Genomic DNA, 23,308 nt, shown 5'->3' on the forward strand with positions numbered 1-23,308 from the left:
TGTTCTTAAACATGTTATGATATTTTTATAGCTACGTAATCATCTCATGAAAAAATAAAGTATAAAAAAATTAAAGATGAATTATTTCTAAGCACAATATTTTTTAGGAATGGACTAATTTCACAATTAAAATTGGACAAATAGAAAAGAAAAAAAAAAAGTTTAACCTTTGTGGGAGAGGGTGTCTGTGTGAGAGAGAGAGAGAGAGAGAGATAACATACAAAGATAGGGGGATAGTTTGCACTTTATTCTCTTCAAGTTCCATACTCCACTTTGTTGTAGCAAAAAACGAGGTTTTGTTTCTTTCTGTCTTTCCTTCTCTTTTTTTAGCCTTACTTTGTCTTGTGCTAAACTTAAAAGTGATTGCTGTCTCTCCCTTGGTCTTTCTGTTGTCTTGCTTCCTTTTTCTTCTCTTACAGTCCTACTATATACTGCAACGTGTGTAAATTCTACTGTAACGTTATTATAGATTAGTGATTTTGCCAACAAAGAAATAATCTTTGAAGAGTGCTCATTCTCAAGTTGCTAAATCATTTTTGGTTTTTGGTCATTTACTACACAACAATTAGTCAGAAACTGAAGTAGCATAAAGACAGACTTTCCAGATTTTGATTTTGTTTGGATCACTCTGAATATATGTAATTCAGAATTATTTGGAAGAGGGGGAAGGGAAGAAATAGTGACAGAGAAAATGAGGGATGAATATTCCAAGAAAATCAAGGTGAATTCTTCTAAAAGAATCTTTTTCCTTTTGCTTTCATTTCTTGGAAAATGCAATTTTGGAGTTTTGTTTTTGTGCTAACTCAATTATTGGTTTCCTGACATTTTCCCCTTTGATTGTTGAAGCTGTCCTGGTCAAGAAAATTAGTTAGGAAATGGTTCAATATTAAGGGCAAAATTGAGGAATTTCAGTCTGATGAATCTGTCTGTGGAGGTCAGCATCTAATTTCCTCTAGCTTTGAGCCAATTTTTTCTATATATAATTCAAGTTTGAGATACTGGATGGTGGTTTGAAGAAGATTAACGTGAAAAATTTTTGAGAAAGAGGGGGTGGGGGAAAAGGAAATAGGAAAGATTGGGAGGGATAAGATTTACCAAAATTAGAGCCTCAAATCAAGAGATACATATTCCATTAAGTTGTTATAATTTTTTAAAAAAATTATTATGTAGGATAATTATTTGAAAATATTTATATAAAGTGTAATTAGGGCTCTTAAATCATCAGGAGGTGTAAAATTTCATATCCTATATTTCATTGCCCTAAAAAACAAATAAATACTTTCAAGGTTCAATCAATAAACCAAGAACAATTAAAACTATTTAACGTGTGTATATGTGTGTGTGTGTGTGTGTGTGTATTGCTTTTTCCTCCTTTTCCTTGTTCTTTTCTTTTTGTTTGTATTGTTTTGGGTTGGGGGGTTTGTTGTGCCCCCCCGGGGGGGGGGGGGGTGTGCTTGTTGTTTTGAATTGGGATTTTCTCTGGGGTCACTAAAACCAGGAGATTATATATCTGCATTCTTCTTTGTTTACAAAGTTTAGGTGAATCTTCATTTTGTGCTTCTGTTCTGTTCTTTTGTTTTCCATTTGAGGGTGTCAAACTTTGGGAGATGGATATTTATCTCTAGCTGCACGATATGTTTATGGTGATTGGTGAAGGGATTGTTTCAAAATTTGAAATTCAAGCCTTATGAGAAAATTCCTAAAAATTATTGGAATTGTATTTATTTATTTATTTATTCTCTACCTCCAACCAAAATTGATGGCTCTCTTCCCTAAAGATAATGTAAAATACAGTCATTCCTAATTTTGCAATTTGTTAACTGTTAGAATCATGGTTGATTTTTACCAACGTCACCAACTCTTCAATTGGGAAGTAATGTTAATCTTCCCTTCTTTAGGAAGTTATGAGTGGAGAAGAAGCATATCCGACTGGGAGCATTGCACAATGAAGAAGAGTAAAACAGGTAAGTGGCATGATCGGTACTCTAGATGCATATAATGCCCAACTGTGGTATATAAGAGACTCTTGTTCAATGATTTAAACTAATTCTAGTTTCTTTGCCCTCTCAAATGACCAGAAAAATCAACCAGGGGTATGGAACATCCCGCACGGAGAAGTGTCGATCTTGATCGTCCACAGATTATAAATGTACATAATTATTGGTTTGCCTTCTTGATATATCCAATAGATATTCCAGATTTTGTCTCTTTTGCCTTTATAGTCACTGGTCAGTGACAACATCAATATTTTTTGGTACCCAGTTACTAATATTTTTAATTTCATATTGCTCAGAGTCTTTGTGTCTACATGGAATGTGGGCGGAGAATCACCACCGAGCAATTTGAATCTAGATGAATGGCTTCATTCCTCACCCCCTGCAGATATTTATGTACTTGGGTATGTGCTATACGATTTGATTCTCATTTTTTTTTCTTTCCAAAGTTTGTCATTTACCACAGTAGCTAAAACATCTTTTGGGTTACATTTTACCATAGTTGACTGCAATATTGTTCGTTGTTGCATTTTCAGATTTCAGGAAATAGTTCCGCTAAATGCTGGTAATATTCTGGGAGTTGAAGACACTGGCCCTGCCAAAAAGTGGATTGCTTTGATCGGGAAGACATTAAACAGCAGTCCTGGTACTAGTGGAGGTAATGGTTACTACACTTCTTCTCCTGTTCCAGATCCAATTGCCGAGTGGAATGCTGACTTTGAGGGGTCAAAAAGACACAAGGCATCGTCCTTCTTTCATCGCCGGTCATTCCAGACTCCTCAATGCGGGAGCATGGAAAATGATCCATCCACCTCGCAACCTCGCATGGATGGACGATACAGTGTTTGTGATCGAGTAATTTTTGGTCATAGGTCTAGTGATTTTGATCCTAATATTAGGTGGGAGCAGAGGCAAAGTGACTATTCTTCTGCTCACTGGCCAAGTGATTATTCATCTTGTCACAGGCCAAGCGATTATTCATCTGGTCATAGGCTTAGTGATTATTCCTGCGGACAAAGGCCAAGTGATTTCTCCAGATGCGGCTCGTCAAATGATGATTATGGACCTGCAGATTCGCCAACTACTTCGTTTTCACCTGTCACAAATGGAGGGTACGCTCCTATGGAATATGGTTATAGAATGCCCAAAAATTCAACCTACTGTTTAGCTGCAAGTAAACAAATGGTTGGCATTTTTCTCACTGTATGGATGCGGAGTGATTTGAGGGAACATGTTCGGAATATGAAAATATCATGTGTTGGCAGAGGGTTGATGGGTTACCTTAGGAATAAGGTAATTTTTAAGTGCAGAAAAGCTTGGTCATTTTTTGGCTGATTTAGAGATTTGCACATCTCGACTTAGAAAAGAAATACTTAACGTAACGTGCAATTCCATGCTTGGTTTTGCAGGGATCTATTTCAATCAGTATGCAGTTCCATCAGACAAGCTTTTGCTTTGTTTGCACTCACTTAACCTCTGGTCAAAAAAAGGGTGATGAGTTGCGCAGAAATTCTGATGTCATGGAGATCCTAAAGAAAACGAGATTTCCACAAGTTAATGGTGCAGGTGAAGAGAAGTCACCAGAGACTATACTTGAACACGAGTAAGATGACTGTTTACTTTGTCAAAATAACTCCAGTTGTTTTATGAAGATAATTGAGGGGAAAAGGATGGAAAGGCTTGAGTTTAATATAGTTGTTTCCATGTAAAACCATGCTCAGTTTACATTTTTTAATTTGTTTAATCTGAAATATTCAATGCATCCATTTTCTGATGATTATCCAACCTTTTTCAGCCGGGTTATTTGGCTTGGGGATTTGAACTATCGGATTGCACTTTCTTATCGTTCTGCAAAAGCACTTGTTGAGATGCAAAACTGGAGAGCATTGTTGGGAAATGACCAGGTGTCCTAACAATCTTGTGTTTTTCCTCCCACTCCTTTACCTGAACTTAATTTAGTTTGAAATCGTCGTAGGACAATGTTCAAGTGATCTTGTTTTCTATTTCCTTGACAGCTGAGGATAGAACAAAGACGTGGTCGAGTTTTTGTGGGATGGAAAGAAGGAAAGATATTTTTTCCACCAACATATAAATATTCTAGGAATTCAGATATGTATGCTGGGGAAGACATTCAACCAAAGGAGAAGCGTCGCACACCTGCATGGTTAGTGTTATTCTTTGACTATTAAAAAATAAATAGTTCTCAATCTAAAATCGCTATGCAATCCTTAAACAAAAGCATTAAAAATAATAACAAACTAAAAAAGAAGAATAATTTTGCATCCCTTTATCAAAATATCTACTGAAGATTTATCTATTAAGTTTAGAACTAATATGTGCAATTTCCATCTGAAGGTGTGATCGGATTTTGTGGCATGGAAGGGGTTTCCAACAGTTGTCTTATGTGCGTGGGGAATCTAGATTTTCAGATCATAGACCCGTTTTCAGTATTTTTTGGGTTGAAGTTGAGTCAGTACACAGTAGATTGAGGAAAATGAGTTGTTCAAGCTCAAGAATTGAGGTGGAGGAGCTCTTGCCCTATGCACATGGTTATACCGAGCTTTGTTTCTAATTCTGAAGTAGAATGAGGACATAAAGCCTCAGTATTCGGTAGATACTCCAACTTTTAATGGCTAGCTTACCTTGAGATGGAATGAGGATTCACATTCTTCTCCTTCAAGTTAACATTGCTTTAGGAGCAAAATATTAATGTTTCATTAACAAACTCCAACTTTCACACAAGTGTCATCTTTCCTCCATTGTGTTAGGTAATTATGCTATTTATTTGGTCCTAATAACTGTCAACTGTACGTACAACACAAGCTTGTAGCTTGGTTGCTTGGTTTGGTGCCTTTTGGTGAGATTGTGGCCAGCCATGTAAGAGACACGGCGTATCAACATGCTGGAAATCTGAGCTCATGAGCTATGGTTTTGAGTCTACTTTCTTTTGGATACTAAGTATTTTTTGGGGGGGGAATTTTAACAGGATGAACTTAACCAACAGTTAGAAGGATTTCCAAGTGGGAAAATGATAGTTCTGTTCCAAGATTCTTTATATATTAGTTAGGTATAGAAATTCAATGACGTGAAGAGAATGAGATATGGTGCAAATTAATCGTGTTTCAGTTTTGCCTTATGTTTCAATGAAGAAAAGGCAGAGATCTGATCATGTGTTGTATACTGTTTACTCCATTACTATGTAGCGGAAAAACATATTACTTTACTTTTTACTACTTCCTAGTACTATAATGAGAGTTGATCTGGCAAAGGAAAAGAAAGAAGACAGCCGACGGTGAAACTCTAACGATTAAATACGGAAGAGAAGAGCATTATATTGAGAATAATGACTATTACTTTATTCTTTATGTTAATAAGAAGACGTTGGATGGTGTGAGTATAAATAAAATGGTGTTTGTAAGAATTTGGAAGGTATAATTTATGTGCTCTAATTTTGAAAAAGTCACCCAACGTTTTCTATTCTTTTGCGAAAAGGTAACACGTTTGAAAACAAAGTAAACAATAGGCATTAGATACTAATACGAAGGACCACACCTTTTCAAGTAAATTTAGCATTTTTGTGCAATTTTTTATATGTAAGATATTTAAATTATTTAGAAGAGTATTTTGGTAATTCAACTTTTGACTTAAGGGCTTCCCACTTATAATATAATTAGTTTCTCGACACGTGCGTTCCCAAAGGGCACGGCCAAGTCCAAGATGAGCACGACCGTCATTCGTAAGGAGCATTCTTTGGGCAGATAGGAGCCAATGAAGACCTCATGCCCATTGCGTTTACCGAATCCGAGAGTCCGAGCATACTAGTCATGGACCAGACCATCGCACAACGAAGCGAGGACGAAGTGGATGTGGAACTGTAATTGATCATCCTCAACTTTCTTCTTCTTCGTGAAATGAAATGAAGAGAAAGAAGGTGCCCGGCCTGCACGTGTATATAAGTTATGTAATATATGATTCTGCGTATTTTTTAGGATATATGTAATGAAACCATATCCTGAATAAGTTGCTACGAACTCATTATAAGTGTGCATTGTTCCTAGTTGTTGCATTAAGTACTTTAAAATTTAATCACGGTTGAACTAAGAAAGGTTATGCCACTTCTCCAATTAATAGACAACTTACTATTACCACATTGAATCTTCGTCATAGAATTTCCAATTGTAAGTTTGGGTTGCTACTGTCAGTAATTACTAATTATAAGACTTCAGTCTCATCCCTCTTGAAAATTTTGCTATTTGCTTTTTGGCAATTTCTTTCGTCATCTTAAATATTTCTTGAAAACCGAATGTAATCCAACGTGATTACTCTGTTGGAAATATTCAATCTCTAATTATTTTCTATCTCAACCTCAGATTTCTCTTTCGCTCACTCAAAAATATCTTGTTGCATTAGCAATTGTGGCGTCGTCACATCAATGCTTATCATGTCGAAATTCCATATGTATAAATAAATGAGATAAACAAAATAAACTGGTACTCATTTTTGCTCTCGATATTTGAATTGCAATAAACATATTGGGACGTATCGGAGGGAGTATGATGTTACCTCACATATCAAAAATTATTTTTTCATATTCAAACTATTTAAATATAAACATAGTTCTCAAATACATGATAACATGACACATCACTTTATAAGCTCGATTATATTCTATATAGCTTCAACATCTCTTTGAGGTGGCAAAGAATTCACACGCTATTCAGTATAATCCCTATATTTTTATATATCAACATATGAACCTCAATCCTAGTTATTATGCATGTAGAAGCATAAGACACATTTATATACTATGCAATCCACAAAATATTATCAATATGGTTTAATATGTATAATTTTGCATAAAATAGAAATATCTAAAATGATGAAACGTTTATCATATTTCAGTTAGTGTCCACATAGAACCCAATAACTCAAAGATGTAGTTCCTCATCATATAAAAAAATAAAATTAATTTATTAAAAATCTGCAACCTCTTAAAAAATAATTCTAAAGAGGAATATCATTTTCTTTTCATGATCTCAGATGACATAAACAATAACTTTCAAGTATAGATATGATCCTTTCAAATAATATACTTTATATCATTTCACTACTTGAAAATAAATTTCACATGATTTCATTCATGAAAATAATATATATATATATATATATATATATATATATATGTTTCATCTAACCAAACATTTATTAAAATGATTTTCACAAAATTCACAGAAGGTATGAAATTAATAGGAATAAGTAAAAGAATATGACTAAGAAAGTAGAACCTGATTTTCATTATCGCTCTCTTTATGAATCCATGCTTTGGAGATGATCTTCTTCCAAAATTGTGGCATCAAATATTTCTAATCATGATCTGAAAAAGAAGAAAAAATTAAAATCATATATCTCATGAGCATTATGACAATTAAATATTCCTCTGAGTTGCAGCAACACTGGTCGATGATCCATACTTTTGAAATTGCGTGGCTGCGAAATGCATGTATTTAAGTCACTGCATATATAACAAGCCAGATTAAAGGTTGATATGAACGTGTTAGATTTAGAATCCACCGAATCATTAACACCAAAGCAAACCATGAGAAAGAGAGATACTTGTTAGACACATCCTTTATTTGTCCAATCTTACAATAAATATGTCCATGAAAATCCGATCTTCGTGCTGGCAAAATATTATGCAGAGTGCTATTTTTCTTCTCCGTCGGAAAGAAGATGACCGTTTGAATGGTTATGATTTTCTAATGAAGGGGTACGAAGGTTTGGAGGTTATTTGTAGCCATATATAGGAGGGTAATTAGATTTTAGGAAGGGTAAAAAGATAAATTAACTTTTAACTTAAGGGCTTTCCGCTCTTAATATAGTATTAGCCTTAGAGTACGCGCTTTGCGCGTGTGTTTCCCATGTCAATAAATAAATATATTTTTTTTAAATTATATAAATTAATATTAGTAAATAATATACTTGAATTCTAAAATAAAAATAAAATAGATAACTTTCTAAAAATATAAATGTTGATCCCATTTAGCAGCCAAAATAAAGGATGAAATCTTGTAAATGGAAGTCTTCAAAGAATAATAAGAATAACTTATAAAAATTATTGTTGATTTTTTCCTAATATAGAAACAAACAAGTAAAAAAAATACTTTTATTACGATAAATTTTCAAATAATACAAATTGATAAGTGGTATTATAAACTTTAAAGATGACTAATATTTAATTTATAATTTATAATAAATAATATAGTATATAATATATATAAGGAGCTGTCATTTGCTGGAATATTTATGGGGGGAAAAGAAAATCAATTAATGACAGCTCATTTAGAATATATTTTTATCTTTTACTATTTTTTCCTTATTGCTTCAAGTCTGCAAATATTAATAGAAAAATAATTATTGAGTGCATTATTGAGTAAAATCTACTCATTTAGAATACATTTTTCTTTAAGATTCTGCAAGCTGAAATAATTACTGAGCGTAATTTTTAAATATTATATAAAAATTCAATAGATAAAATTTAAGTGGATTTTGAAGTTCTAAATTTTAAGATTAACATGCAATGTGTTATAGTTATGTTGCATAGTCCAAATAAGGAAAGAATTTATTTAAGATAAAATATTTATTGATTTAAACTTTTAATTATTAGATTTTCTACATAATTCAAATAAAAAAATTTAATAATCAAAATTTTAACTGATTTAGAATTCTACATATTTTAAAATTACAGTAATTGTTTCCAATGATTATGTTTATGTTGTTTCCAGACTATAGTGAGCTATATATTTATGTTTTTTTATTACTTTTTCATATATTTCACATACATTATTTTAAAATATGATTTTTAAGTTTTTCATGGTATTTAGAATTTTAGATGGTTAGAATGGGTTAAAGATTATAGGTAGTCAAAAAAGACTACATTTTAATGACATAAGTATATTTTTCAAGAAAATAATTATATAGACTACACTTTAATTTGGGAGAAAAGTATGCCTTTAATGGAATCATAAAATGCTTCATGAAATCTGATATGTACGTTTCTAATTAGTTTCTATAAATAATTTGTTCAATTTGATTTATTTTGATGTCCTAATTATTAGGATTTCCTATGTAGTAGTTTAAATAAGGAAAACTTTAATAAGCAACATTTTAGTTGACTTAAAAGTGCTAAATATTAGGAAAATAATTAAATGACTATATTATCCAGTGTAACCTCTATTTTAAAAGAGTAAAAAAGGCGAACGATATTTTACTAAGTACATTCGTGCTTTTAATATAGTACTAGTTTTAGTACACGTGCGTTGCACGTGTGTGTCGCGTCAATTAATAAATGATTTATATGTAAGAAGAACAAATTATTAAAACATAGAAATTTATATCAAAAAAAATTAAATATTTGCTTAAATGTTAAGGAATGAGAGCAAAATAGAACAATATAGTAATGGAGACAAGATATATAGGAGGAGCATGTAGAAATTATCTTATAGTGTGTTTCTTGTATATACTTCCATGGACAAAAGGTGTCCTATTTATAGTATACAAGATAACACCTAAAATTTACCAGATACATCTTAAGAATGAATAGGTACATCTATCTAAGTAGTACATTGAATAATATGTATGGATGGATTAATGAATATCCATATACATTCACTTTATTTCATAACACTTCCCCTTGGATGTTCATTTGAAAAAACCTAGTGAAGGAAAAAGAGTACACATATCTTGTAATACGCATTGAGTGTTGCCTCATTAAAAACCTTACAAGGAAAACCCAATTGGGACAAAACCTTAGTTAAGGAAAAAAGAGTACAACACGTATTATACTCCCCCTCATGAAAGCTTTATTTGATATCTCGGAGATGACGCATTCCAATCTTATGTCTCAGCTTCTCAAATGTTGATGTTGGCAATACCTTAGTGAATAAATCTGCTAGATTGTCACTTGAACAGATTTGTTGAACATCTATCTCACCATTTTGCTAAAGATCGTATGTGAAAAAGAACTTTGGTGAAATGTGCTTTGTTATGTCTCCTTTGATATATCCTCCTTTAAATTGAGCTATGCAAGCAGCATTGTCTTCATACAATATCATTGGAATCTTCGTTTTTAAAGAAAGACCACACAATTGTTGAATATGTTGAGTCATTAATCTCAACCATACACATTCTCGACTAGCTTCATGAATAACTATTATCTCTGTATGATTGGAAGATGTAGCAGCTAAAGTTTGTTTTGTTGAACGCCATGAAATAGTTGTACCCCCACAAGTAAATAGATAGCCTGTTTGAGATCGGAATTTATGTGGGTTAGACAAATAACCTGCATCTGCATAACCAATCAACTGTGAATCAGATTCATAAGAATAAAATAATCCCATATCAATAGTCCCTCGGTGGTATCTAAAAATATGCTTAACACCATTCCAGTGTCTTGTTGTTCGAAAGGAACTAAATCTTGCTATAAACTTACTGCAAAAGTTATATCTGGTCGAGTATTATTTGCAAGATACATTAGTGCCCCAATTGTACTAAGATATAGAGTTTCATCACCAAGAAGCTCTCCATCATTTTCATGAGGTCGAAATGGATCTTTATTTATATCAAGTGATTTCACAACCATCGGGGTACTCAATGGATGTGCTTTATCCATATAAAAACGCTTTAGGATCTTTTCGGTATAAGTTGATTGATGGACAAAAATTTTATCTTTCATATGCTCAATTTGTAGACTAAGACAAAATTTTGTCTTTCCAAGATCTTTCATTTCAAACTCTTTCTTCAAACAGTCTAATGCTTTTGGAAGTTCCCTAGGAGTTTCAATGATATTTAGATCATCAACATACACAACTATTGTAACAAATTCAGATCCAGACCTTCTTATAAATACACAAGGACAAATTAGATCATTCTTATACCCTTCTTTCAGCAAATACTCACTCAGGCGATTATACCACATTCGCCCTGATTGTTTCAATCCATATCAGGGTTTTTGAAGCTTTATTGAACAAGTTTCCCGAAAACTTTTATTAGTTTCAGGAACTTTGAGCCCTTCAGGGATTTTCATATAAATCTCGTTGTCTAATGTGCCATATAAATAGGTTGTGACATCATCCATTAGACGCATATCAAGTTTTCCATGGACTGCCAAATTTATAAGATACCTGAAAGTGATTGCATCCACCACAGGAGAATATGTCTCCATATAATCAATGCCAGGTCTTTGAGAAAATCCTTGTGCCACAAGTCGTGCTTTATATCTAACGACTTTATTTTTTATCATTTTGTTTTCGCGCAAAATCCCATTTGTATCCCATTGACTTATTCCTTCAGGTGTTTGGACTATACGTCCGAATACTTCACATTTTTTAAGTGATGCTAATTTTGTCTGGATAGCGTCTTTCCATTTCTGCCAATCATTTCTCTGTCTACATTCATCGACAGATCTTGGTTCAAGATCCTCATCTTGTTACATTATTTCAACAGCAACATTATAAGTAAAAATGTTGTCGACAATAATATTATTTCGGTCCCACTTTTTTGCCGTAGAGACATAACTTATTGAGATCTCTTCATTCTTATTATTTTCAGGTACGTGGACCTCCTCTGAGGTCTTATCATTTGTTATGTCATAGGGCTCTTTTTGAGCAATTGCCTCCATATTATGATCTCCTAGATCATTTGCTTATTTTCGCTTTCGAGGATTTTTATCTTTGGAATCAATTGGTCTACCACGTTTCAAGCGTGGCTTAGACTCATTTGCATTTATAGATTGTCCAACCGGGATATCAATTCGAATAGGAGAATTAGCAGCTGGAATATGTGACTTAGTCACCCTTGGTAGGTTAGTGAATGCATCAGGTAGTTGATTTGCAATATTTTACAAATAAATTATCTTTGGAACCTCATGTTCACATTGATTTGTTCGAGGATATAAATGAGATAGTGATAATGCATTCCAATCTATCTCCTTTTGCAGGTGCTTATTTTCTCCTCCTAATATTAGGTATACTGATTCATCAAAATGACAATCAACAAATTTTGCCGTAAATAAATCTCCAGTTATAGGTTCCAAATATTTTATAATAGAAGGAGATTCATACCCAACATATATCCCAAATCTTCTTTGGGGTCCCATCTTTTTGCGTTATGGTGGAGCAATTGGAACATATACTATACATCCAAATATTTTAAGATGGAAAATATTTGGCTCCTGACCAAAAGCCAATTGCATTGGGGAGACTTTATGATAACTTGTGGGTCTGATCCGCACAAGAGGTGCTGCATGCAAAATAGCATGGCCCCATGCCGAAATGGAAACTTTTGTCTTCATAAGCATTGGTCTAGCAATTAATTGGAGGCGTTTGATCAATGATTTCGCTAGACTATTTTGAGTATGAACATGAGCAACTGGATGCTCAATTGTTATCCTAGTTGATATGCAATAATCATTAAAGGCATGGGACGTAAATTCACCAGCATTATCAAGACGAAGTGTCTTAATTGCATAATCTGAAAACTGTGCTTTTAATCTTATTAATTGAGCTAGTAACCTCGCAAAGGCCAAATTTGTCACGACCCCAAATTATTCCTCCGTAAGGTGTCGTGATGGCACCTAGTCTTTACGACTAGGTAAGCCTAATATTGCGAAAAATATAAAGAAACACAACATTTTAAAGATAAACAACATATTATAAATAGCCAAGAGTAGTATCACTCGGCATATACAAAATAATTTCCCAAGACCCGGAATATCGCTAAGTCACAAGCTGTTATAATCTATGTAGCTCTATACAAAAGTCTGAAGATAATAAAGAAAAATCTCTAGACGAGGGAGTAGAAGGGGACTCCGAAGATCTGCGGATGCAAGCAGAAATACCTTGAAGTCTCCTAGAATTAGCACCACGCGCTAACCCCGAGGCTGATAGCTCGCACCTGGATCTGCACTTAACCAACAGGTGCAGGGAAGGGCATGAGTACACCACAATGGTACCCAGTAAGTGCCAAGCCTAACCTCGATCGAGTAGTGACGAGGTCAGGTCAAGGCCCTACCGGAGTAAATATAATAAATTAAACAGTAAAAGATATAAGTAGAATTTACGGTAACACAGTTAAAGAAATTTTTGAAAATTTAACAGTTAAGGGAGCCCTCGGCTCAAAACAAGGTAAACACAGTGGGAAATCTCTCGGGATACCGTCCCGTAGTATCAAATGAATATGCGGTACATGGGGGATGTCCCGGAATACGTCCGTAGTCCCAAAGTAAATATGCAGTGTTGGGGGATCTCCCGGAATACGTCCGTAGTCCCAATTAAAATATGCAGTACAGGGGGATCTCCCGGAATACGTTCGTAGTCCCAATTTAAATATGCAGTACAGGGGGATCTCCCGGAATACGTCCGTAGTCCCAATTTAAATATGCAGTACAGGGGGATCTCCCGGAATACGTCTGTAGTCCCAATTTAAATATGCAATGCAAGATGAAATGGCAGGTATGGCATCGAGTTATACAGTTTATACTGGACACAGATAAGGCAAATAAGGACTTAACTAAACATGACGCACAGAATGTCAATTAGGCAGTTAAAACACGTAAGCATGCTTCTCTAGTCTAAGTTTCACAATTAAACATATTAGTGCAATTTAATAAGGAAAAAAATAATTTATGATTTAGAAAGGAATAACTCAGTTTTATGACTCTATTTTGATGCATATAAATGTTTTGGGCCGAATGCCCTATTTTACTGAAATGCCCGAGTGGCCTGATTTGTGAGGATGAATGTGGATCGGTGCAGCCCGCCAGCAACATACTTTATGACTGAGTGATGCCGATGGCCCGATTTGTGAGGATGAGTATGGATCGGGGCTGCCCGCCTACAACATATTTTATTATTATCGCACGTGAGTTGTGCGTGCAGATTATAGCGCTTGAGCTGAAGGAGCCCCTCCGGAGTCTGTACACACCCCCAGTGAGCACAGGTACCTACTGAGTGCGAGTGCCGAGTGCTGAGTGACTGGGAGGCAAGAGTGATTGTGAGGTATGCCCGAGTGGCAAGAGTGATTGTGAGGTATGCCCAAGTGGCAAGAGTGATTGTGAGGTATGCCCGAGTAGCACGAGTGACTGTGAGGTTTGCCCGAGGGGCTGTATATGAGTGATGTTTTGCCCGAGGGGCTATTTATGATTTCATCATTTTTGCTCACTATTGGAAAAATGTCTTTAAATGATTTTTACTGGGACTGGGTTTAAACGAGATGTTTGATTCAAATCCTGATTCTTTAAGAGCATGTGGTATTTTACTAAGATTTCCTGATATGAACTTTATATGCTTTATTGCTCGTCACTACTGCTCAGTCTTTATTTATTGTTGTTACTTACTGAGTTGGCGTACTCACGTTACTCCCTACACCTTGTGTGCAGATCCAGGTGTAGCTGGACACGGTAGCGGTTATTGAGTGTTCTGGTTGCAGATTTTCTTGGAGATAGCAAGGTAGCTGTTTGGCGATCGCAGCCCCTGCTATTCTCCCTCTTATCTTCCTCTAGTTGTATTTAGCTATTTTCGGGCTGAGTTAGCCTTGATATTGTTAGACAGATTGTAGTACATGCTCATGACTAGTGACACCCCGATGTCGGGCTTTTCTTTTCCGCACTTCTGTTTTTTCTTTGATTTGAACTCTTTAAATGGAGGTTTTATGTTAAATAACCTTGAAATTATCTTTGAAATCAAAAATATCATTTTGTTTTGGAAATGAGTCGGTTTGCCTAGTTCCACGATAGGCGCCATCACGACAGAGGCTTGTTTTGGGTCGTGACAGCAACAACACCCAATCCAAACAAATAATGGTTTTTGAAAATCCAAATTCAAATTTGAAGCTTCAAAACTTTTAATGGTTGTCAATGGTGGATAGTCAAACACCTTCAAAATTTGTTGATTGACAATTTCAATTTGAACACCAATTGTACAACATGAATGAGAGATAGAGAGACAGAGAGAGACAAAGAGAGAGAGAGAGAGAGAGAGAGAGAGAGAGAGAGAGAGAGAGAGAGTGCAATAGAGAGAGACGGAGAGAGAGCGCAGGAGAGAGAACATGGATGAGAAATAACTGATTCCTTATTCAATTCATAATATAAAGGGATATATATTTAAAACTAATTTATATATAATTAGTAAATTATATATGGCCATGTAATTAAGTTAAAATTTAATTAGGAAGGGTAGTAAAATTTCATATGTAGTATAGGAAGGTAAAAAAGGTAGAGTCCACATGGGAAAAATAGCCTTGAAAAATACAATTGAACGCGTGATGTGTGTGTGTGTGTGTGTGTGTGTGTATATATATATATATATATATATATATATATATATATATATATATATATATATATATATATATATATATATTATATATTAAAAGCACAAAAGCTCTTAGCCGAATGTCGTTCACCTTTTTTACCCTTTAAAAATAGAGCTCACATTGAATAAAATAATTATTTTATTAATTTTCTAATATCTAGGATTTTGAAATAAACAAAACTTTATTTATTATAGTAGAAAATCCCAATATTTAGGACATTTAAATCAACTTGAATTTTTCTTTAATAATTCAAAATCCTAATATTTAGGAATCAAATATAAGAACTATTTTTTACGTTAAAATACATTTTAGGAATTCAAATTTCAAAGTTTAAATATCTCACCACTAAGCGTTAGATTTGTGTTCAAGGCATACTACTTTTTAATTTAAAGTATTGATTCGTCCATTTATTGTTTTGTCCAGAACTATAAATTATTTTAAAAGTAAAGCTAGACAAGGAATTATAGTTAAAATAATCCAATATTCAACTAATATAATGGAATTAATTTCTACTTCCTCCATCTCAAATTATTTATCGTAATTATTAAAAATAGATAATTCAAATTATTTGTCATTTTGGAAGTTCATGACAAAATTAATTATTTTTTCCCCATCTTATCCTTAGTAGTAATTGTTCTTGAAGATGGAGATGACACATAAATAAAGTAAAAGTTCAATGAAGAGAGATTATATTAAAGACATAAATAAGGGTAAAATAGTCAAATTCCTTCTAACTAATATTATTTCAAGGGCATATCAAATACAAATACGACAAATAATTTGAGACAGATGAAATATTTATTAGTAATCAAGAGCCTTTAAATAGGTAAAAAGATGGTGAATTTGTTAATGTTATGAAATATTTATTTTAACAACAAGAACGTAACTCCAACCAAACAAATAATTAGTAATTGATAAATGATGATGAACGATTGCAATTATAGATTTATTAGTACAGAAGTTGCACCAATCTACAATGTCATTCGTCTTTTTGCCCTTTAAAAATAAATTTCGCATTGGACAATTATGTAATTTAAGTTACTTTCCCAATATTTAGGATTTTAATTAAAACCAAGTAATTTTTTTATTATTGCCTAATATTTAGGAGTTCGAGATCAACTAAATAAGGATACAATATATTAAGAAAAAAGAAGAGAATATAAAAATTAAAAAGTAATTTTCTTTTAAATGAAGGATAAAAAATATTATATATTCATGTAAAATTTTTGTGCCTATATCGTACAAGAAATATTTTATCGTGCAAGATCAATTTTGATCCTTTATTTTCCTTTCCATACAAAAATATTTTCTTGGTTGTTTAAATTATATTTTATTAAATTGTTTCACACCTATAATTATTTCATGTTTTAATTTTCCTAATATTTACCTATTTAGGATTTTCAAATCTGTTTTATTTATCGAATATGTGTTATTTGAACCATGTCAGAAGTCTTAATATGTACAATTTAAAATCAATTAGAATTTTAATCATCTTTTACAAATTATTTCCTTAATATTATGAAATAAAGTGAATGTATATGGATGTTCATTTAATCCATCCATACATATTATTCAATGTACTACTTAGATAGATGTACCTATTAATTCTTAAGATGTATTTGGTGAACTTTAGGTGTTATCTTGTATCTATAAATATGACATTCTTTGTCCATGGAAGTACACACAAGAAACACACTATAAGATAATTTTTACATTCTCCTCCTATATATCTTGTCTCCATTACTATATTGTTCTATTTTTCTCTCATTCCTTAACACGTTATCAGCACGAGGTTCTAACCAACTGAGGTTATCTGCTTCATCCGAATTTTATCTTCTTCCTAAAAGAGGTAGTCAGTTTCTTTTCCGATTCAGGTATACATTCCTATGTTTATAACGTTTCTATTAGGATCTTCTTTAACCTGCAATTTAATTACCATATGCATAACTTGTTTTGAATATGATTATAATAATTACATTGGTATGAAAATAATAAGTTTCGGTTAAATTGTTATTTCATTATATAAACTACGAAGAAGTTTAATCCTACACATAAATAAATAAGTATTAAAATTAAATTATAATAATTAGACTAATTAAGCCCACATCCAAATATTCTAACAGAATATGCATTTAGAAGGAGTTCTTGTAAAATTTTTAAAAGGTTTAAATGTGTCTTCAATAAATTTATCACCTAAGTGTACAAACTAATTAATGACTTTAAAATTAATGACTGAACTATTAGATGAATCGTATTGAATGTTGAAACTTGTCAGAATTGATATCATCTAGTTTTATGCCTACTTAGCTTATTGAAACGTATTCTAAGTAGAACAAAATTATACTAGTACATATTAATTCAATTTATTTATTCTATGGAAATATACTTACATGTCTAAAGTTTTTGTGGGTAATATTAAATACTAATTTATCATCGCACTGCACATAATTGTTTGTTTGATAATTTTACATATAGAATATTAATACACGATTATGTACTGCACTGAATTGATAATAATTCTTGTCATTCTAATTCACTTATTTTTATGATAGTTTTCACTATGTTGAATTTGTCAAAGCTTGAATTTATGGCACTTGACATCTCTGGGAATAACTATTTGCCATGGGTACTTGATGCTGAAATTCACCTTGACGCTAAAGGTCTTGGTGACACTATTAAAGAAGGAAATGAAGCATCAAGTCAGGATAAGGCGAAAGCCATAATTTTCCTTCGCCATCATCTCGATGAAAGGTTAAAAAGTGAATATTTATCCTTGAAAGATCCATTTCAATTATGGACTATTTTGAAGGAACGATATGACCACCTAAAGTCCACGGTACTGCCAAGAGCTCGTCATGAGTGGATGCACTTACGACTACAAGATTATAAGACCATAAGTGTCACGACCCAAAATTCAAAAAAGGCCGTGATGGCGCCGGACACCATTGTCAGGCAAGCCAACCATAATTAATTAACTTAATTACCCATTTTAATATTTTTGAAATAAAAATTTTCTTTAATAAAATTGTAGAGATAAAACTCATAGAGTAAATGATAAATATTTTTGCAGCTAAATTTCTAAACAATTCACAACCATTCCCAAAACCCGATGTGACAAGTGCATAAGCATTTACTAGGAAATTAAAATAAAATACAGCATCTGTCCAGAATACAAATTAGACAGGAAAATATAATAACTCTAAAGGAGATTCTGTTAGCTGCGGATCGTATTATAGAATGCAGCTCACCTATATCCCCACAGTTATTAACCACACCTTTGCGCCCACAAGGCCGCTATATATATATGTACCTGGACAATAAAATGTGCAGCAAGTGCAGTATGAGTACGAGAACAACGTGTACCCAGTAAGTATCAAGCCTAATCTCGAAGAGGTAGAGACGAGATGACCGACTATGACACTCACTATGGGTCAATAATATTAAATAATCATGAAAATAGAAATATTTATATCAACCTGATTCACAGAGTTAACAATAATTTTATTGAACCAGCAGAAGTAATTAAATTCCTTCAATTCCAAAAATTCTCAATATATTAATTAAATTTCTTTAATTCAAATAATTTCTAATCTATTAATTAAATCCTTCAATTTCAATAAAAATTTCAATTTATCAAATAGCTTTACAAGCTGCAATTCAATTTTAATAAATTTTTAATTTATCAAATAGCTTTACAAGCTGTAATAAACTGTCCAAGTATCGTGTAATTATTATTATTATTAAGCACGATTTCTGCCGAGGACGTACGACCCGATCCAGAGTGTCGTGTACACTGCCGAGGGACGTGCGGTGCGATTCATAGATGTATCTATCCTGCCGAGGCGTTCGGCCCGCTCCCTAAGAAAGGAGGACATTTTCTTATGTACCTCTGGAATGAGCGTATATTTATTATAAGATAAAATTCACGAGGAAGAACAATTTCTCTTAACAATTAATTGATTTAAATAGAAAATCAAGCGTATGAGATTTCCATCCTTTAATATCTTTATCTAACAATTCACAATATTATATATATATATATATATATATCAATTAATATTAATTAATCAAGGAATACAATTTACACAAGTAATTCATGCTTTGAGTCATAAACTACCCGGACTTTAGCATTTATAGTAGCTACGCACGGACTCTCGTCACCTCGTGCGTACATAGCCCCCGCAATTAGCAACAATTATTCAATTTAATCCCTATGGGGTAATTTCCCCCTCACAAGATTAGACAAGAGACTTACCTCGTCTTGCTCCAATTTAATCCATTAGTAGACCCTTTCCTCGATTATCCAACTACGTCTGGCTCGAATCTAGCCAAAATAATGCGATACAATCATGAAAATTTATAGGAATCAATTCTATAAGGAAATACTAAATTTTCAATAAAAATCCCGAAATTAATTAAAACTTCATCTGTGGGGCCCACATCTCGGAATACGGCAAAAGTTATGAAATCTGACAACCCATTCAATTATGATTCCAACCATACAAGTTTCACACAAATCCAACTCCGAATCGATATCGAAATCTCAAAAATTCGTTTCTATGAGATTTCCAAAATTTTTCCAAATTTCAATCTCAAAACACTAATTAAATAATGAGAACAATGATGTATTTGTGTTTATAGACCAAATCCAAGTTAGAATCAATTACCCCAATGTCTTTTCCTTTAAAATCTATCAAAAATCGCCTCTGCTCAAGCTCCAGTTTGTTAAAAATGGCGAATGGGACGAATGCCCTCTTTTATAATTTTGCCCAGGCAGCCCTCGATCCACTGCCTCGATCCTCAGCCTCGATCCTCGGCCTCGATGCTCAGCCTCGATCTTGGGAGCTCGATTTTGGGCCTCGATCTTAGGCCTCGATTTTGGGCCAGAATTTCCAGTAGAAAGGAAAAATTGCAGCAGCTGTTTTAAGTCCAACTTTTGATCCGTTAACCATCCGAAACTCACCCGAGGCCCTCAGGACACCAACCAAATATACCAAAAAGTCCTAAAATATCATACAAACTTATTTGAAACCTCAAATCACAAAATACGATGCTAAAACCACGAATTATGCTCCCATTCAAGCTTAATGAAACTTAAAATTTCCAACTTCTACATTTGATGTCGAAACCTATCAAATCAACTCCAATTGACCTCAAATTTTACACACAAGTCATAAATAACATAACGGAGCTATGAAAATTTTCGGAACTGGATTCCGACTCTGGTATCAAAAAGTCAACTCCCCGGTCAAACTTCTAAACTTAAATTCTTCATTTAGCCATTTCAAACCTAATTTCACTACGGACTTCCAAATAAAATTCTGATCACGCTCCTAAGTCCAAAATCACCATACTAAACTGTTGGAATCATCAAAATTTTATTCTGGGGTCGTTTGCACATAATTAGACATCCGGTCACTATTTGAAATTAAACTTTTAATATTTTTCATCAAAAATCCATAACTCGGGCTAGGGACCTCGGAATTTGATTCCGGGCATACGCTCAAGTCCCAAATCATGATACGGACCCACCAAAACTGTCAAAATACTGATCCGAGTCTGTTTGCTTAAAATGTTGACCAAAGTCAAACTTGGCCTTTAAACCAAACTTAAGGAACCAAGTGTTCCGATTTCAACCCAAACACTTTCAAATCCCGAACCATCCATCCCCACAAGTCATAAATCATTTAAAGCACATACGGGAAGTTTTATTTAGGGGAACGGGATTCTAAAAGTCAAAATGACCGGTTGGGTCATTACATTCTCTCCCACTTAAATATACGTTCGTCATCGAACGTGCTAAGGAGTGTTCCGGAGTTATCCAAAATCACTATTTAACACCTCGTGCACCTACCCGTGCTACCACACCTAGTTAAGCACATTAACTCGAGCCAATCTGAAAATTCTCCCCTTTATTTAGGATAATAAGCCTTAGAGCCCAATTCTAACATCCAGAATTCTCCACCATGCCTGTTTCCAACCTATGAATGTCGTATCAATCACTACGCGATGCACCAATACAGGATTGCATACATTTGTTGAGTTTAGACCATGCACAGCATTATTCATATGACTATAATAACATCCTCCGATAACAATAGCCAAAATTCCACGAATCTGATGTTCACAACACACCTCATGATACATATAAATCCTGTTCCAACTCTTGAAATGCTTCCACGATGGAAGAAATGTGTAGAAATTCATAATCAAGTGCCGAGTCAATAATTATTGAGTTTCTCCTTCTGACAAGAACCATTGCCTCATTATAACCAAATAATGGTATTTGCTCTTTATTACACTCCATATAATCCGATCGCACTGATCCCAAATCCAATAATCTCATCTCACCAAGTATAAGCTGCTCAGGCAATAAACCATTTCAGACACGATCAAAAAGCCTCATATGACACCACGATGAGCTAATAAGCTACGGATTTGATTGCGATACATAAGAAAATCGAACTCCGGAAAGATTTACTCAACCCACGTGACTAATTAGACAACTGAAAAGGTGTCATGAACCTTCCTCAGAAAATGGGACACAAACACACAAAATAGAATATAGGGGAATGTACTCAACATCACATTGTTGCGACGTGCAACCCAATCCACACATGATATTGTTGCGGCGTGCAACCCGATCCAAACAACATACCCGTGGTGGCGTGCCACCCGATCCTCACAAAAAGAATCTATAAGAAAATATTTATCGAGCTAAAATTCTCATTACTACAAAATATCCGAATATCGGACACAAGCACGATCAGTGCATAATATCATCCCTGGAAGGACCGACATCGCCATATACTACAAAACTCAAGCACAACTAAGGTGCGATATATGATCTGAATCTCGAGAGCCATCCTGCTCACATAACACCATCGCTACGCGGAACCTCATCACTTAAGAAATTTATCAAGTCGTTTCATAACTCACACGGCACAATATAGTATTACATGTAATAACCGACGACGAAACGACATCCAACGTCCGAATACTCCTCCATAGGGAGCTTTTATGCTGAAATGGACACATCCGGCCTGATATAGAGCCCGTATTCATATTTAAATCTATCCACAGACCTCAAGCCGATTCTGATCGCACCGTACTAGGCTAATAACCTTTCAAGGATCCATAATAACCCTTTTCCCATAGCACACAAGAATAGCCATCACAATCGGAACAAACTTCCACAGTCCACAACCAAATGAACAGAGCGCCCTCCAGGCATAAATTCTCGAATCAGCGATATTACCACAATCTTCATACTTGGTTTCAATCTTCACTCAATCAAGTGACTACATGTCACTCTTACACAATCTTGCCGTGAGACACAGTCCTACGACCTTTCGCACCAGGTAACAAGTCTGCACATCCATGCTACCGGTTACACTAATGCTGTAAAGCATATCAAGAATCCACAAATCAATACACAAGGTCTCTTACACCTAACATCCACCTTAGATAATGCCAAAAACAATACCATCTTACTTTAAACATCTAAATCCCTTTCCTGCTCATCCTAGCTCATGACATCCTTGTCAACACCGAACCAAAATCTTAAATCCTCAACTTTCGAATCCCATGCTACTTAGTGCACTTAACCACGCCAATGCGCAGGAGTACAAGAATTCCATCATAACTCCCAAACCACTAATAGGGTAAACACTTCATCATATAGAAACCTTCTTCTTAACTCATTTCAAGAGAACCATTGCAACACGTGACTGAATTTCCATATCCGTAGAAAATACCGGCCTCAAGTAGTGGTCTAAACCATCATAACTCTTCTGGGATCCCTCTACACGTAACATGTCATAATACTTGAATTACTCCAAATAAAATAAATTACGGCAGCCACCAAGCCTCGCACGTACCGCCACAAATTACATGCATAACTCTTATGCGCTGAAGGAACTGATCATTGCCACAATCATGCCGAT

The 23,308-nt window shown here is 34.0% G+C and overlaps 1 protein-coding gene and 1 long non-coding RNA gene across 3 annotated transcripts; one reads left to right on the forward strand and one right to left on the reverse strand.

Annotated features, from left to right (window-relative positions):
* The first annotated feature begins 211 nt into the window (after positions 1 to 211).
* LOC104093035 (type IV inositol polyphosphate 5-phosphatase 7-like) lies at positions 212 to 4,736 on the forward strand. 2 transcript variants are annotated; one of them, XR_011408769.1, is made up of 10 exons: positions 212 to 721; positions 847 to 934; positions 1,899 to 1,964; positions 2,079 to 2,149; positions 2,294 to 2,398; positions 2,531 to 3,287; positions 3,404 to 3,597; positions 3,790 to 3,898; positions 4,010 to 4,158; positions 4,350 to 4,736. XR_011408769.1 is itself a non-coding variant. In XM_070177646.1 (6 exons), exons 2-6 carry the CDS (start codon positions 3,117 to 3,119, stop codon positions 4,564 to 4,566), a joined length of 840 nt encoding a protein of 279 aa, XP_070033747.1. In that variant the 5' UTR covers positions 2,531 to 2,652; positions 2,960 to 3,116; the 3' UTR covers positions 4,567 to 4,736. The 2 variants fall into 2 exon arrangements, 1 of the variants encoding a protein (XP_070033747.1); XM_070177646.1 differs by lacking the exons at positions 212 to 721; positions 847 to 934; positions 1,899 to 1,964; positions 2,079 to 2,149; positions 2,294 to 2,398 and having other exon boundaries at positions 2,531 to 2,652; positions 2,960 to 3,287.
* Positions 2,532 to 7,765, reverse strand: LOC117275985 (uncharacterized). The gene is made up of 3 exons (XR_004506208.2): positions 7,466 to 7,765; positions 7,280 to 7,368; positions 2,532 to 5,934 (listed from the first exon to the last, which is right to left on the reverse strand). It is a non-coding gene; the product is annotated as an uncharacterized lncRNA (long non-coding RNA).
* Between the last annotated feature and the right edge of the window lie 15,543 nt (positions 7,766 to 23,308).

This window comes from Nicotiana tomentosiformis, chromosome 6 (genome assembly GCF_000390325.3).
Source record: "Nicotiana tomentosiformis chromosome 6, ASM39032v3, whole genome shotgun sequence".
Taxonomy (NCBI): Eukaryota; Viridiplantae; Streptophyta; class Magnoliopsida; order Solanales; family Solanaceae; genus Nicotiana; species Nicotiana tomentosiformis.